The sequence below is a fragment of the Puma concolor genome, chromosome D4 (genome assembly GCF_028749965.1).
Source record: "Puma concolor isolate L17-30 chromosome D4, mPumCon1.1.hap2, whole genome shotgun sequence".
Classification (NCBI taxonomy): domain Eukaryota; kingdom Metazoa; phylum Chordata; class Mammalia; order Carnivora; family Felidae; genus Puma; species Puma concolor.
The window spans coordinates 9,292,018-9,305,312 of record NC_141679.1 but is presented as its reverse complement, the minus strand read 5'-3'; the positions used below and the strand labels follow the sequence as shown (position 1 = coordinate 9,305,312).

At 44.7% G+C, this 13,295-nt stretch overlaps 1 protein-coding gene and 1 long non-coding RNA gene across 7 annotated transcripts in view; one reads left to right on the top strand and one right to left on the bottom strand.

Annotated features, from left to right (window-relative positions):
* The window catches only part of SMARCA2 (SWI/SNF related BAF chromatin remodeling complex subunit ATPase 2), a 180,528-nt gene that overhangs the window by 103,721 nt on the left and 63,512 nt on the right, over positions 1–13,295 (top strand). For all 6 annotated transcript variants that reach the window (XM_086684935.1, XM_086684940.1, XM_086684938.1 and 3 more), the window contains exons 26-27: positions 2,514–2,591; positions 7,864–8,082. In XM_086684935.1, the coding sequence (XP_086541061.1) occupies positions 2,514–2,591; positions 7,864–8,082 (297 nt within the window). The remainder of the gene's footprint in view (positions 1–2,513; positions 2,592–7,863; positions 8,083–13,295) is intronic.
* LOC147574699 (uncharacterized) lies at positions 387–12,466 on the bottom strand. The gene is made up of 2 exons (XR_015243428.1): positions 12,093–12,466; positions 387–543 (listed from the first exon to the last, which is right to left on the bottom strand). It is a non-coding gene; the product is annotated as an uncharacterized LOC147574699 (long non-coding RNA).

Here is a 13,295-nt window from a genome sequence, read left to right as displayed (position 1 = left end):
GTCTTGGGATGGACAGATTTGGTTTGATGTCCCTATATTTGTAAGCTGAGGAGTGGGTTTACCTTAACATATTCATACGGAATACTATTTTCATTGCATATATTAGATATAGTTCGATTTTGCCTTAAGTAGGATATATGTTTTTGAAATCTTCTATAAATTATAAACCAAATTCATTTGAAAGTCTCCCGTACATTTTTTTGCGTGTGTGAAATGAGCCTAAATGTGAAGTAGATCTTGATATTCAAATGAATCCTGAAATGAATCTTTTTGCAAACTGAAGAGCACTTTTATACCGTGCTTCCTCCTAACTTGTAGGTCTAATATATTTGATTAGTTATGTATTAGGTTTTGTTAAAATAATGAAAAATATGTGTGCACACGCATTCATACATCCACCCGTATTTTTAAAATTGTGATCTCAAATAATTCACCACTCTGATTCTTAAAATTGAATACGTGATAGAGGCTTGATTCTTGAAATTGACTGGTCCAGATTTAGAATCAGGTTGTCAGGTAAATTTTGTGTTCTTGTTTACACACCTGGAAATTAAAAAACATGTATTATTTTTTTGCATGATGTATACTGTCCCAACACAGGTGTGGGCAGAGCTGATACTCAGCCCATGGTCTCTACCCTGGTTTTGCTTTTAACTCGTTTTGTATTGGCCTTGTGAAAGTAGAGGTTGGCCTGGGGAACATGGCGTGCAGAGGAGCCTGGAGCTTTCCACCCGTCCTAGGCTGCAGGGAGATGTCGATGTCTCCCAGCCTCAGGGGCCACCAGGGCTGGGCTGGGCTGGGGCCTGGGGCCAGCCGCATTACTGGGGCTCCACACTCCTTCCAGGCTGTTAGTGTGTCAGACGTGGTGCCATTTACTGGGGGCCCTGTGTCCTGTGTCTGGGTGCCCTGGGCGCCCTGTGTCCAGATCTTTGGAGACACTGACAGACCACAGTCAAGGGCTGTGGTTCCAAATACTGAGGCCGAGTAGGCTGCTCATCTGCACGGCTGACAGGCCGGGAAGTACTAAGATACAAAGACCCCAGGGAGGTATTTTGCACACTTCCCAGCCATTTCATTCTCTGTGAAGGTCAGACCCTTGCAGGCAGGCTTCTTGCCAGTTTACAAGAGAATCTTTTCACCTTACGCGTGGGGATGTGCAAGCCCCCCATTGTGTAGGCAGAGAGTGGATAATATGGGGTTCTAGGTAGTGAGCAAACCAGGGCACCTTTTCACCAAAGGATATGTTAACCAAATTCTTCGTACCATGAAGTATCAGCCCGCTGCCAGATAGGCTTGGTCTTTGTCAAATGAAATGCAATATTGAGACAAATTTACTTTAATCAGGTTAGAGGCGAACTAGAACAGAAAGCTTTTTACGAGGAATTATTATCTTGAGTCATTAGATATTTGCCTATGGAAACGCATTCACTTCTAACACAGTCCATAAGACATTATCTTGGGAAGAACCATAGTCATTGAAGCTGCTAGGACACTCATACTCTTTCTAGAACAAGGTGCCTCGTTTTTGCACATGTAATTTGGGAAACTGGATATTTGAAGTTGTGGGTTTTCCTCTTTTCCTCCTTCTGCCCATACCCTGCGATCCCCCCATTTGATTCTTAACACACTCAGTCAGCATATGATAAAAATAATTTTGGAAGGTAAGTTCTATAGTATATGCCCAACTTTTAGATTTTTTTTGTTTTTTTGTAAAGTGTGGAAGTCATAGCATTTCTAGAAAACTTGAGAACTTGGTTTCTGAGGAGTTTGCAGAGAGATCATGTGCTTTGGTCTAATATCACATAAAACGAAACTGTTCCCCCTTATGCACCCATCCAGAACTTTAACTGTTAGCATAATAATTCCCACTGAAACACACTGATTAAACCCATCTTAAAGGCTCTGTATTTGAACTATCTGTACGATTTTTATGGCCTTGTTCTGTGCCTAGTCACAAACTTTCACATATTGGTGGGTTTCATAAGGTTTTGAAAATCAGCACTTATATGCGGCTTAATAGAATTAAAAGGATTTATGTCAGGCCCTTTTTCCCTTACGTTTCCTTACAACTTGACTGTGAACTAAATGTCACTCCCATTTTACAGATGAGGTCATTGAAGCAGGGGAGACGTTAAGTAACTTGTTTCAAAAGTAATGGAATCAAGATACACACTACCACCACCACCCCCCCGCCCTGCACCAAAAAAACCCAAACCCCCCCCCCCCACATACACACACATGCGCGCGCACACACACACACACACACACACAGTACTTTTCATAGTGTACCATGTGTCCTTCCTAAACAGATTTTGCTCGGGGAAGATTGGTTTGAGTAGCTTGCGAAATAATGATGGCAAATACTACCCCCAGTGACCCTTCTCTTTTCTTTGGGGCTTGAGAAATGAATCCCTGTGGTCTACAGGACAGATCCACTTTACTCTTTCATACCTCACCCTGATTGTCCAAACTTTCCCCTAAAGCCTGTTAAATCATTCTGTTCTTAACCCCAGGAAGAAGATGAAGTGCCCGACGATGAGACCCTGAACCAAATGATTGCTCGACGAGAGGAAGAATTTGATCTTTTTATGGTAATACCATAGAAAATCGTGCACCTTTTTCTGTTAACGCGCGATGTCTGGAGCCTGCGTGCCCTGGCAGAACTTCCTTTACGGAGAGCCTGGGCCTTTCAGTTCAGAGGCTGCAGGCTGGCTGAATTTAGCCTGCAGACATATTTTGTTTGGCCCACGCGGTGTTTTTTAAAATTTCAAATTTGTTGCCAACATAAAAAGAATCCTGATTTCTGGCTTCTCTTGAAAAATGAGGGTGGGCAGCACCAGGCCCATGTCTCTGTGTGGAAACAGTTGGCCAGGGCTTAGTGGCAGCCGCACCTTCCGGATGGACAGGCCATGTAGGCTACGGCTTTGCCCCAGATCCCTGCCCCTGGCCCCCCAGCCCCAATCCCAACTCATTGTAATTCAAGGCCAGCATCATTCTGGGAACCTGCCCTACTCCTGTAGGTAGTTTACAATCATTCCCTCGCTGTCTCCTTACTGGATCAAAGCAGATATGCTCCCCAACCAAACAACACGGGTCGTGTGTCTCCTTCCTGTTGAAGAGAGCCTGGCTTAAGCCAGCAGGAGCCTTCCAGATGCACATCAAGGCGTAGCCTTCGCTGAAAGATCGGAATTGGTTGGATTTCGCTGATCTGGGCAGATAGGAAAGAACCTTGACATTTAAGGAATTAACAGCCATGGTTTCAACCTTGACGTTCCGTACTACATAGTCACGTGCGATTTTGCTGAAATCTGCACTTGATTTACGTGTGTGGCCCGCCCCAGGGTCAGTACGTGCGGAAGCAAGCCCCTCCGGTCGTGAAGGAGGCCCTCAGAAGTGCTGTTTTGCTGCATTCTTCAGGCATGCGCTGGACCTCTTTCATCTACTCTGCGGCCCAATGGTCAGAACGGTTTCTGGCACATAGTACTTGCTTAGCAAATCTTGAGTGAACGAATGGCAGCGTTTGCAACATTTTAAGCCCCGTGAAGATGTCAGTGTGGATCAGGACCTGTGAAGTTGCAAGGCTCCTTCCAGTACCATCAATCTTTCCGATCTTTCGGACATTTAGTCTGATGGCGGAATGAGTAAGGAAATGTGAACTGTGATGCGGTCATGCTGCACGGCCCCCAAGTCCAAGGCCCCCAGTTTGAATGTCCTCAAGGTGTCAGGCATTTTGCAGGAGTGAAACAAGTGGATGGGGGTGGGTGGGTGGTGGTGGTAAACCAGAGCTGCTTTGTCTAAGGGGGACAGAGCCGCAAGACCCCAGGTATCCAGGAATTCCAAATTTCCAAGAGAAGCTGGAAATCTAGGTTTTTTTCATGGGCAATCTCTGGATTTCAAAATGTTTGCAGCTAAATTCAGTTTTGTTTTTATTATGATCTCCTACTGCAGGCCAAATGAAACAGGACTCTGGGCCAGATGTGACCCACAGGATTTGCATCCTCTGTCTTTTTAGCCCAGACAGTCTGAGAAGAGAGCTCCAGCTGCGTGGAGGCTTACGTTATTTTTTGCAATTTTTGACTAGGGAACAACGGTTGTGTCCACACATAAAGGTTCGAGATAAAAGACATTTAATTCTTCCTCAGGGAAGTTTTAGGGAGCTGTGGGAATAGCTCCTAACCTGGGATGAGCACTTTGCCCGCCCCACCCCGTTCCTAAGTGAACCACCCTCCTTAGGAAAGGCATTTTTGGCTAGAAATGATGCAACACAGTCATGTGATAGCATGGCCAATGCAGGGTGTTCCTCAGACCTAAATTTCTGAGCCCCGACTGTTGGTCACCCTTATAGACTGGTGCTCTCCTTGGGGACATTAGAGGTACACATAGGAAACAGACATCTTTTCTCTCCTTGACGAACTTATTAAAATGTAGATTACTGGGGATCACGGGGGCCAGAGGCCCTCAGCTTCCCTGGCTGCTTCCTGATTGGCAATAATTCAGCAGTGCTACAGCCGCAGATACTCTTGAGGCCCGGGAAAGGATAAGCTGCCTGTCATTATACAAATTAGATTAGGCCCAGAGATGGAGATTTTTGCATCAGCAGCCCCGAAGTGAGGGGAAAAGAGTACATCTCTTTTCTGACTTTTGGGCTGGATATTTGTAAAAATTGAAAGCTTCAGGGGAAAAAAAAAAAAAAAAAAAAGAAATGTCTGGCCAAGGCCCAGCTTTCTTTTAATTTGGGAATATTGTATCATGCAAAGAGGAGGCTTAGAACAAATGAAGCTGGCTGGCTAGGGAACACTGTTTTGTAGGCATTTTGATTTGGGGAATGTTCTGCTTGTTAATGGTTGCCTTCTCATTTTTAGATGATACAAAGTTTTGGTTTGGTTTGGTTTTTTTTTTGTTTTTTGTTTTTTTTTTAAATCCAAGCAGCAGGCTGCCTTTGTCCCATTCTGTATGCATTAGCACCTCCACCAGGGGGCAGGAAATCACATTTGATTCCCTGCCAGCTACTCCTGATGAAAAAGTTCAGTGAGACACAAGAATGGAATGCAAGCTAGATTTGGATTTCAAATATTTAACCTTTTTATCCCTTATTATTTGAAAAGCTGGTTCTCTATGTAAAAATTAATATAAGGTTATCATTTTATTTATCACGGACACTGTGGTTAAATAACGCACATTAAGCAGATAAGCTAGTCTCTTTAAAATGAAACCTTTCTTTTAAATATTTTTCTTGTTTTCTCCTAAAAACAGAACTTCAGAAACAGTGATCCTTCACACTGATTAACAATGAATTTTACCTAAAAAGACCTTTGCCACATCAAGATACAAATGTGAAATATTTCAACGGCATACAGACATGAAGCTTTAAGAAGTGCTTTTTAAAAATCATTGTAGTTGTTAGCACAACTTTTATTATCATGAATGTATCGTAAAACAAATACATTCATGTAGTACCTAAATAGTAAATTAGACACGCTTGAATATCAACTTCACATCTTTGTACGTGTCTTCTGCAAGTAGAAATCTTTGGGAAGAGATGGCAAGCATCAGAACTTTAAGCTTATTAAAAAGTGCATCAACCCGGGGCACCTGGGTGGCTCAATTGGTTAAGCATCTGACTCTCGATTTCAGCTCCAGTCATGATCTCATGGTTTGTGAGTTCAAGCCCCACGACAGGCTCTGTGCTGATGGTGCAGAGCCTGCTTGGGATTCTCTCTCTCCTCTCTCTCTGCCCCTACCTGGCTCACATGTACTCCCTTTCTCAAAATAAGTAAATAAATAAACTTTTTTTTAAAAAGTGCATCACCCCTTCATAAACGAAAAATAAAAAACAAATGCAATTTAGTTTTTATATCAGATTTTCTATCACTTTACTTTTTTTAATATCGATTTTTAAAATGTTTATGTCAGAAAAGATTTATTTTCCCACTTGTGGACAAATGCATGGGATAAGTCATATATAGGTATATCGGTATAAAAGTGATGGTGGTGATGTAATCAGAAGTGGATGTGGCAGTATTTTGTCATCACAGTGGAATGCATTCACCAAAAAAAAATTTTTTTTTTCCATTAGCATTCTAAAGTACTGTTACTAGGAGGTCCCTTTGAGAAGCCCCTCTGTAGACTGTATTATTAGCAAGGCATTCTGTGTTCTAACAAGGCAAGTTTGGTGGGTCCCATTTCTGATACCAGAACATTCGGAGTCAGGATTAAGGACAGCCTCTCCAGCTAACTATAGCACATGACAGAACAGGACGGCCACATTTATCTACCAATGGGGCTCCCCCGTGCCGCAAGCCTGCCCCAACCCTGGGAATATAATAATTTCCAAAAATGTTTAAGCGTAGGTGAAGGGACTTTGAACTTTAATTTTTGTGTCGATTCTAGAGGTCAAGTTTGGATTTGAATAGAAATTTCATTTCTATTTTGTTACCAGTTTCAGTTGTTAAGAAAAAGTTATGTTGAATTCCTGTTTCAGGACGGTAGAACTGAAGGAAGAAGGGGGAAAGGTAAATCATTGAATAGTTAATGGTCTATTTGATTGTAGAAATAGTACATCTAGCTACCCATATACATACACACAGACACACACACACATACATACGTATATATATATACGTATATACATACATATACATACATACATATGTGTGTGTGTGTGTGTGTGTGTGTGTGTGTGTGTGTGTGTATAACATAAGCAGCAATTCCGTGTAGGTCTTATTTACTTTTTTTTTTCTTTTAGCTCTCAGATTGTTTAGTTATAGGTTAAAGCCCAGCATGTAGTACTTAATTTACCCAGGTGCACTGGGTTTTTAAAAAAGAAAGCAAGAGGTGGAGAAGTAGGCATTCAAAGGCTATGAAAATATATGAAAGGGAGATACTTTACTTAAAACTTGATCCGTTGAGGTGACATTACATCTGAGGTTTTTCTCTGGCGTTGTAATATTTTCATAAGAGCTAAACTTTTTAAAAGCTAAAGCGTTGAAGGACATTCCTCTCACGGAACCCGTGGTGTGCCGAAAATCCAATACATTCATGGCCGAATGACTAATCAAGCCATTTATGTGCCCACATGTCCGAGTCCAAGGGTGAGCCAGTCTGCCGCAAAACTTGGGTCGCTGACTTTTTTTTTTCTCTGTTTAATTAAAAGCATGAGCGCTACTGAGTCAAAGGAAGTTTTCTTAATGAAGCTTCTCTTGTATATGCTCAGAGAGTACTTTCATGCGAGGGCAGCAGCAAATTGTATTTCTGGGGCTCATATTTTTTAAATATACCCCCAATTGGAATTTTCTCACTGTTTTAAGGGGTAGCTTTTGCACACACCCAGGTGAAGTAAAGGAATTTGTAAAGAGCATATTTTACATGCATGAATTTCAAAGATGGGGTACGGAGGGAGGAAGGAGATTTCACCTTGCAGAATCTCTGGTGGGACAGTGTGTGTGAGGAAGGAACCGGAACAAGTAAGCCAGGATAGAGAGACTCTATGGGAAAAGCAGAAAGGGGCCCTGAAGCCATAGGAGGAGACTCGTGAAAGTTGTTTTTGTTTTTGTTTTGTTTTTTTTTAGTGTTATTTAATTTATTTTGAGAATGAGAGAGAGAGACACACACAGAGCATAAGTGAGGAAGGGGTGGAGAGAGGAGACACAGAATCCGAAGCAGGCTCCGGGCTCCGAGCTGTCAGCACAGAGCCCAACACGGGGCTCGAACTCGTGAACTGTGAGATCATGACCTGAGCCAGAGTCGGACGTTTATCCGACTGAGCCACGCAGGTGCCCCTCGTGAAAGTTCTGTGTGCTGTGACATCGGTACTGGACAGAGTCCCCCTTTCCCATTGGTGACACTTCTGTTTACTACCTGCAGCGCATGGACATGGACCGACGGAGGGAAGATGCCAGGAACCCAAAGCGTAAGCCCCGCTTGATGGAGGAAGATGAGCTGCCCTCCTGGATTATTAAGGATGATGCTGAAGTTGAACGGCTCACATGTGAGGAAGAGGAGGAGAAAATATTTGGTAGGGGTTCTCGCCAGCGCCGGGACGTGGACTACAGCGACGCCCTCACGGAGAAGCAGTGGCTGAGGGTAGGTGTGGCTTTCTTACCTGTTCTTGCCAGGTGGATGCTCTCGTTGGCTTGAGAAATCGGGGACCCAGGGGCGAGTTGCCAGTGAAAGCAGAGCATAGGGCAAGTCGTTCTGCCGTTGCCTTGGACGCTTTACATTTCAAGGCAGTGCCTGGAAACACGATGAAGAATGTTTCGCTAGAGCCGAATTGGCCATTGGAAGCAATGAGACCCGCTAATGTTTTATGGCCAATTGCCCGGCCAAGCCTCACTCTCGGAGTTAGAGTCAAAATGTGGAAAGGGGCCTTAGAGATCTTTTAATTGTTCCCCCTCAATTTCATGGTCTTTAATCCGAGTTTTACTTTTCCAAGGTCTGCAGAGTCAGTCCAGAGACAGTGGCATTTTCTAACCGCGTTGTTAATTTCCCAGACCCAAAGAAATGCGAGCTGGGAGGTGTCTTTGGAGTCTCTTGGTTTTACAAAGCAGTTGTTGTGGCCCAAAGAACTTAGAGCTGGAAGGTCTCTTGGTATTCTCTTGGTTTTATAGACAAAGTGGTTGTGGCCCAGAGAGGTTCAGTGACTATACAGGATCACACAGCTGGCCAGAAATAAGAATCTGTGAGTGCTGAAGCATTGACGTGCTCAGTTTCGGCTAATCTGATCTCTGTCCCGTCGCAAACACAGACTCAGGGTCACTGATGTTTGGAAGTGTTATTCTGTCGTTTGGGGCTCTCCCCGCCCCACTTTGGAAAATGTTGATTTCTCATTTTGGCTAGGGAAGGAAATCTCAGAATGTTGCCTGGGGAGCAGAGAAATACCACAGTGCACCTAGGAATGACATGGTGCGAATGCCAAGGCCGGTGGGAATCTTCCATTTGAAGGTTTAGCCCTGCTTTCTGTCACAGGGAGCAGACTCAGTACCTGCCTTGACAACAAACTGGGATCCACGTTCCAGGCAGGACCAGTAAATGTGGGCTGGAAAGAGTCAGCACAGTTGGGCGAAAACCAAACAAAATAGAAGCTGTTGTTGTGAGTTGTTCATTTTATCGAAAGGGAATGCAGTTCCCAAGCTTTGTAAAACATGGCTTTTAGGACCCAGGACATAAGTAAGGTAGGTGGGTAGAAAGGCGATTGGGAAGTATTTTGAGATTGGATATCAAAGGCAGACAGGTCTTGTCACCACTTGAGATGTGATTTACTCAGGATGCTGTACGATGAGAGAGACGTGACCTGAATTTTGAAAGGACTGAAAAAGAAAGAGACTAAGAAGGCACTGCTCATATTTATGGTTGAATGATGGCGTATGAAATGTAACTTCCTGTGTGGCTGTTTTACTGTCATATCCGAACATTCCAGTGGCCCCGGAACATGGCTTTATGGGTTTCTTTTGTTTCGCTGTTGTGAGGCGGGAGCTGTTTAATTAAGATCCATTCTATAATGTGAAGAGTTCTGTGTGTGTTTAACAATCATTTCTGAGCTCAGGAAAATTCTCTTCCCTTTCCCTTTTATTTAAGCACTAAATTAAGTATCTGGAGTCCTGTTACAGGAGATGAGATAACAGCCCAGGCCAACACTGAAAGTCATTCTTTATATGTAGAATCTCGAGATGTGACAAGCAAAATAACCTTGTTTATTGGGGCAAGAATGTAGCCGAACTTACCATTTTTTAAAATAATCATTGGCCGGGGGCACATGGGTGGTTCCGTCTGTTGAGTGTCCTACTCTTGATTTTGGCTCAGGTCATGATCCCAGTGTCGTGAGAATGAACCCCGTTGCCAGCTCCATGCTGAGTATGGAACCTGCTTAAGATATTCTCTCTCTCTCTCTCTCTCTCTCTCTCTCTCTCTCTCAAATAAATAAATAAATAAATAAATAAATAAATAAAATAATCATTTGGAAATGCTCTTACAAAAAGATAACATTGTGGATCTTAGGAAGTTTTCAAGTTTAGAAGACCCCATTTTTTCTTTTTCATTCCGTTTATATCACTAATGAATAACACAGTGCCGAGCGCATAGTGGAAACTCAGAAAGGGTTGTGAAATGAAATTATAACTCTGTATGCAGAAAGTGGAAATTGACTCATTTACTGTGATGTTAGAATAGTATTTCTCTTTCTAGTGCTCCGGTAGACTTTCTTTGACCTATAACATAGACATCTAAAAGTGGAAAACTAGTTTGCTTTTCAAAACTACACCGTGAAATTCACGTTTATAATGCTCAGGCCGAGGTGTCTTGCGAGATGAAAAGTCACCCAGGAAAGACAAAAGTGCTCTCCGCACAGCTGTGTTGTAATATGTCTTTGTGTGAACCATTCTTCTGAAAGTCCTATGTCCATAATTGGTGGTAGGAGCTAGTAACTTGCTGTCAGCCAGCACACGCAATTCACGCAGCGTTGTCCCACGGCCTCCGCGTTCGAAACAGATACTTCCTGTTCTCTGTTTTCTTGGTCCCCAGCAGCAATCCTGGTTAATATCAGCCTACTAAGTTCTTCCGATAATAACATCATATTCAAGGGGTTTTCCCGAGCCTCGTCGTGAAGGGATGTTCTCTACTGGCTTAGGATCGAACGCACTGAATGGTCCCATCCCAGCCAACACAGCCTTGAAAGGGAATGTGGCAAAGACCGTCGTGTAAGCAACGCTGAAACAGGGCTAAAATAATTCTCCTTTCTTCCGGCAATGTTGTACAAAGCCTGCTTGGCAGAGGCACCGGAGATACGTAGATCCCGGAGCTGGAAGGCCGCTGAATGGAGCAGCTACCCATCCCGTGCTGGAACCGCATTCTCCGCCGTCCCTGTGCCAGGAGGCTGGCCACCCCTCAAGGAATCGCTCTGCCTTTTTGTCTGCGTAGTGCCTCCAATTCGTGGTCAACCCCGATTGTTAGCTCTTCCCCTCTCTTTGAACAGAAGCCTCTTTCCTTGTAGCTGCTTCTCACCGGCTTTGATTCTATCTCCTCAGTCTGGAGTGAACTCTCCCACCTCCGCCCCTGTCCTTTCTTCGGAAGCTTTCTCATCCTTCAGGGCCCAGCTCCCCTGGCCACCGTATCTGTGGTGCCTTCGCAAATGAACTTTCCCCTGTGCTGTCGCATGCCTTTGCCTGTTCTTTCGTCACAGTTGCAGTCCAGTTTCCTCGCGTTCTTGCTAGCTGCCGACGTGCCTGCTCGGCTCCTAGTGGGTAAGGTGGATCTTGCTACAACGTAGGAGCTCCACGTGCAAATAGTAAGCGCCCATGGAGTGCCACCTTGAATCAGCACCAGATTGATGTGCAAGAATAGAGCCTAAGGTCATGCTCACTCACCACCCCGCATTCATGGGCCTATCCAGAAAACTAAGTAGGATGTTATCCCTCACATAAAAGCCCGAGGTGAGCCCGGGGTTGTTCAAGGATCTAGGCTGACGGAGCGTTCTGGCAGCTTGTTAATCTGCACCCCAGTGAGCTGGAAGTGGGGGAGACAGCACAGAGTGGTGGGTGTGGGGTTCAGTCGGGCCAGTCCTGAATCCATTTCTGGTCGGATTCTGTCGGCGGGAGGTCGGTGGTGTGGCCGCACCAGCTCTGAGCGAGACTGGGAAATGTGGCCTGGCCGCCAGCCCAGGAAAATAAGATTTTGGTGACTAGCTAGCAGTCTCTGCCTCAGAACACTTAGGTTAAATTTAAGTGATATGGCCACTTTCTTTGAAAATTTTATTACGGTTTTATCACAAACAGGTTTTATTTTATAATCATATTATGCTAAAAATTCCCACAGTGACCTTTAGACAATCTGTTTAGTTGGAAGGCTTTAAAATTTTTCTGTATCCATAATGTTGTTTTAAATGAGAAGGTTCACAATTTCAAACACAGCTCAATTAAAAAAAGAAACAAACGTTTTTGTAAAGTTGTTCTGAAATCCCTATTTCCATTGAGGGAGACTTCGATTTCCTTGGGGGTTTAGCCAATCTCGAGTTAACTCATCTTTTTGGGGTAGTCAGGTCAACAGGCATGCACCCCATGGGCTGTTTCTCTCCTCTTCCTGGGAGCTGCTGTCCCACGTACCTTCTCAAGTGGCATGTGGAAAAAGGCGGAAGTGGGTGTTTCATCATGGCCTTGGGGGCCGGTGCCCCGGTTCTGTCTGCCGGGGTCAGGGCCGGGCTGCCGGGCCGCCCCATCCCTCGACGCCCTGACGTGCCCTTGGTTCCCATCTCATCCTCTGGGAGATTGCCATGATCTGTGCTCTTGAAGTCTGGGGTCCTGACTCCATTCCCAGCTCCTGCACTCTGAAGTCTCATGAGGACCCCAGCCCCTCTGGTGTTGCCAGAGTGCCCCTCAGCTCTTTCGTGCCCAGCCTGAGAATTGCCAAAGTCTTGGCTGCTTTCTTCGCGCCGTGCTAGAACAGGGAGACAGTCTAGCCCCATTTCTCAACAATGACACAGTCACTTCCAAAGGGTTGTCAAGACTGAAGCTTCTAGAATCTGATGGGTGGGTGGGTGAGGGAGCTTTTCAAAATAAGCGAGACAATTGGGACACCGGGGTGGCTCAGTCAGTTGAGCATCCGATGTCGACTCAGGTCATGATCTCATGATTCATGGGTTCGAGCCCTGCATCAAGCTCTGTGCTGACAGCTTGGAGCCTGCTTTGGATTCTGTGTCTCCCTCTCTCTCTGCCCCTCCCCTGCTTGCTCGCTCGCTCTCTCTCTCTCTCTCTCAATAAAAAAAAAAAAAAAAAAAAAAAAAAAAAAAAAAAAACCAGTAAAAAAATAATAATGAATTAAAAAAAATACAACAAGTGAGACAAAAACATGTCACTTGTGCATATTGAATCTGACCCTGTGAACACCTAGTGAGGGACCCTCCCAGAGCCTCAGAAGGAGCTTGTGAGGCGAGCATCCTCAAGTGTGCGCTATATTAGCATCACAGAAAAATCTGGCACTTTCAGGACCTCATTCCTCGTGCCCCTTGCACCCATCCCACAGGCACACCAAGTTTGGACCCTTGCAGGTGAGTATTCCATTTCAGCCCCAACTGGGTTCATGTCTGGAACCAACTACCCAGCATTGGCACAGACCCCACAAGCTAAAGGGCTCAGCCCCCAACAAGACGGTGCCTCCTTCTCCCAGCAGCCACATTTTGGGGGGCCCCAGGCCACCTGCACTTCCTTCTGACTGACCATCTATAACTTCAGGGGTTCTCATGACCCCCGCTGGTTCAGTAATTTGCTCTGATGATTAACGGAACTCAGAAAAGCACTACTTTGTGATTA